The following is a 3,551-nucleotide window of genomic DNA, read 5'->3' as shown; positions in this document are numbered from 1 at the left end:
ACGAGATATTTGCGAGAGTGCACGGTTCGCCCTATGAATGACGGAATTAATTGTGACGAGTCGCTTTGCGCGTAGGCGTTGCGCGAGTGTCGGCCATTCCCCGTTGTGGAGCACACGCGGGATGCTAATATCCCACGAGAAGCCGATTAAATTGGCGAAGCGAACAGCTTTGCGTTGCACTATTTCCAACTTACGCAGTATTCCAGGATTGGCCAGACATACGTTGTGACAGCAGAGGCCTTCGTGGTGAAGGAGCAGCCATAACGTTTTCTGCAGAGAAGGCCAAGCGCTCGATAAGTCAGCGAAACGACCCTGGAGATACGAGTGTCCCAGGAGGGTCGAGGTGAGTGTGACCCCCCAAGTACTTGAACTCAGGGACGTGATCAATTGGGGATCCAACTAACATACATGAAGTGGGTAAGTAACACCTTGCATTTCCGACCGTTGAGTTGTAGTTTACATTTGGAACTCCAGGACACAATGTGATCCAGGTCCGCCTGCAGGACGTCATTATCAGTAGTGGCGGCACTAGCGAACGACAGGGCAACGTCATCGGCATAAAAGGAAAGCCGGGAGACTACCCTGGTTCCCACATCATTGACATACACCATAAAGAGTAATGACCCAAGCACCGAGCCTTGGGGCACGCCAGAGGGGACGGGGTACCACTCGGATTCCGCATTAGGCATAACTACCCGAAACTCTCGTCCTGCGAGGTAAGAGGCTACCCACAATAGAGTGGTACCGCGAACGCCGTAGCTACGCAGTTTAGCAAGAAGCTGATGGGAACCGTGTCGAACGCCTTCCGGAAATCGAGGAAGACAACATCCACTTGGGAGGCGCTCTCGAGCCCGGTAGACCACGCTTCGACGCAAGAGAGGAGTTGAGTTTCGGTGCTGAAGCCGCACCGGAAACCGTGTTGGACTTGGGTGATAGCGTCGTGAGATTCGAGGTGATTGGTGACTGAGGACGCCACCAGATGTTCCGTTACCTTCAGTATCTGTGATAGAAGCGATATCTGGAGGTTTTTCTCGGGGTCCTCGGGTGGCCCACCCTTCAGGACCGGCGTTACGTTGGCTTGCTTCCAGCCCCGAGGAAGCTCGGCGGTAGCAAGAGAGCAAGAGATCAAATCAGCGACAGGCGCCGCTAAAGCGGTGGCGCACCGCTTCAGGATGGCTGGGTGGAGACTATCTGGCCCAGGAGCCTTGTACTGGTTACGATGTTGCAGTAGCTTCAATACTCCGCCCATAGATATTGTAATGTCCGCCATAGGGGAACAGACACTGGGTAGGAGGGGAACGGCAGAAAGAACTGGTTCAGTGTAAGCGCGGCTGAAGGTTTCAGCCAGGATATGTGCATTTTCGGCCGGGACGGAGATGACACGCTGCCCTACGCTGAGGTCAGGGACTTGGGAGTGTTTAGTATTACTACCGATAGCGCGGTAGAAAGATCTCTTATTGTCGTCGAAGTTGTTAGCGGCGGTATCAAGGTGCCGGGTACGGCCCGTGCGTAGAGCGAATTGGACCATGGCACGTTGGTGTTTGAATTCTGCGGAGTTGGCCGGGTTTAGGTGTCTCCTACTGCGGCGGTAGTGGCATTGAGTTTTGCGTATGAGTCGTTTCACTAGAGGAGTGACCCAAGGGAGGTTAAATCTGGTGGTGATAGTCCGCACCGCTGTGTGTCTGAGGTCCAATGCCGAGAGAGCACATTTCAGTATTTCCCAGTTGGAGGATAGAGTGTTGCCGTCGAGACTCAGTAATGGCATGTCGAGGGCTATTGCCTCAATATCCGTTTTCCCGATGGCAAAACAAGTGCGAATGGGAAATTCGTGGCTGAGGGGGAAGGTTCGCGATAGTAATTTTCAAAAAGTCATGGTCACCAAGCCCAGGACTGTGAACCACGTCTCTGATCACCCTCGCGGGAGAAGAGCGCCAGGTCAAGGTTACTACTACACGTTAAAGTAGTACGAGTGGGGCTTAGCACGTGCTTCGTGTAATTGCAGGAAAGGACCGTATTGAGAAATCCGGAGTCGACACACTGGGTTTGAATGGTCGCTTGGAAAGCGGTAAAACCGGCTGAGAGGCTGTTAGTAGGGGCCTTCTGAACTTTGTCGGGGACAACGCCGAGGGTTTCTAGGTGCTTCTGGACCATGTCCTCGGTAGCTGCTTCGTGGACGTGTGATATTTGGATAGTGCACACGTCCTCGGCAGCAAGGCCACGGGTCGCTGCATCAGTGCTTACACCGCTGGCGCCGGAGAATGGTTATTTGAAAGCGAAGCGTTTGGCCACTTCGAAGTAAACGCCAGGAGGCTAAAGAGAGCCATCCATAACCCACTGAAGATGGGCTTCCCCTACATCAAAGACACCAATTTTGTATCGATGGTTTCGTTGGGGGAGTGTACGTATTGAAAAAGGCTCGACGCCATGTTTAGAGAGGTGAGTCAGCAGATCCGGTTTCTCAATTGAGAGGTGCAGCCGCGAAAGGAAGATCGTAACCCTAGGGTCAGCGGCTAGTAGGCTGGGCCCAGATGCCCCAGTAGAGGTGCCGACAAGCAGTCTGGAGAGCGCACGGGGCGGAGGTCGAGTTGTTGAGGGGGGGGGGGCAATTCGTCCAGGGCTACCCTTAGCTTTCGGTTTGGTAGACCGCTTATCCACGACCATTGTCCACGGTGGGAGCGACGGAGATGGGTGCTTGGAAGTGGAGGCATCATGGACGTCCGAGTTTCGGGAAGATGAGTCATCGATTTTTGGAGCATCCAGAGTGATAGGCGAAACAGCGGTAGGGTTGACACTGGTAACTACCCCTGTAGCGCCGGATTTAGGAACATTTGACCCAGTTAGGAGCGCCTTGTTAAAGGCAGCGAGTGTGGTGGCTGGGAAGGGACCAGTATCACTGACAAGCTCGGAAGGAACTCTGGTACGTTCTAAGGCCGTTACACGGGCAGTTAGGGATGCACACGACTTTTCCAGGGCAGAGATGTAGCCAAACAGCGGTGGCAGTGTCGTAGTAAACGTATCACAAATCCAAACCCAGTGTGGTTTAGTGATATTTTATGAGCAATAATATTATAAAACATAACATAACATAAATACTTAAGAAATCAGAATATATATGATTAACCGTTTCGTTGAATCCCACATTCAACACTCGCTGATAGGTCTACATTACGCCCGACTTTGAACTTACAATTGTGTTGTCGAAACTGGTACATTTGTACTTTTTCGGTACGATTTAAAATAACCAGGTATAAAAGTACATTTTTAAAATTTTAAGGATAATTTTAGTACGGTACAGAATTTTGAGAAATTTTCCTTCGAGGTCTTTCAAAACCGTAAAAAACGGAAAAATTATGTGAAAAATGACCTTAAAGAAGCTCCTGACTAGGTTAGATTTACAATAATATACATAATTAGACTTTTGAGACTCACATGTTCAAAGTTACCAAAATTTGGTTGTACCACATTTCAATTTAAAATTGAAAGATTTCTGAGAAAAAATGAAGTTAAGCACCAATTATTTAAACTTGTTGGCATTAAAAATATACAGAAAT

The 3,551-nt window shown here is 50.1% G+C and overlaps 1 protein-coding gene across 1 annotated transcript; it reads right to left on the bottom strand.

Annotated features, from left to right (window-relative positions):
- Nucleotides 1–724: 724 nt before the first annotated feature.
- LOC149926217 (uncharacterized) lies at nucleotides 725–2,151 on the bottom strand. Its single transcript, XM_090161905.1, has 2 exons — nucleotides 1,880–2,151; nucleotides 725–1,832 (listed from the first exon to the last, which is right to left on the bottom strand). Exons 1-2 carry the CDS (start codon nucleotides 2,149–2,151, stop codon nucleotides 725–727), a joined length of 1,380 nt encoding a protein of 459 aa, XP_090018031.1.
- Between the last annotated feature and the right edge of the window lie 1,400 nt (nucleotides 2,152–3,551).

Source organism: Leiobunum rupestre, chromosome 10, assembly GCF_980474605.1.
Source record: "Leiobunum rupestre chromosome 10, qqLeiRupe1.1.hap1, whole genome shotgun sequence".
Lineage (NCBI taxonomy): Eukaryota > Metazoa > Arthropoda > Arachnida > Opiliones > Sclerosomatidae > Leiobunum > Leiobunum rupestre.
This window is presented reverse-complemented; position numbering and strand designations above follow the sequence as displayed.

Coding starts and splice junctions, on each gene's coding strand:
- LOC149926217 (XM_090161905.1), bottom strand. CDS start 2,151: ATGGTCCAGAAGCACCTAGAAACCCTCGGCGTTGTCCCCGACAAAGTT. Junction 1,833..1,879: donor GGTTCACAGTCCTGGGCTTG/GTGACCATGACT, acceptor CTTCCCCCTCAG/CCACGAATTTCCCATTCGCA.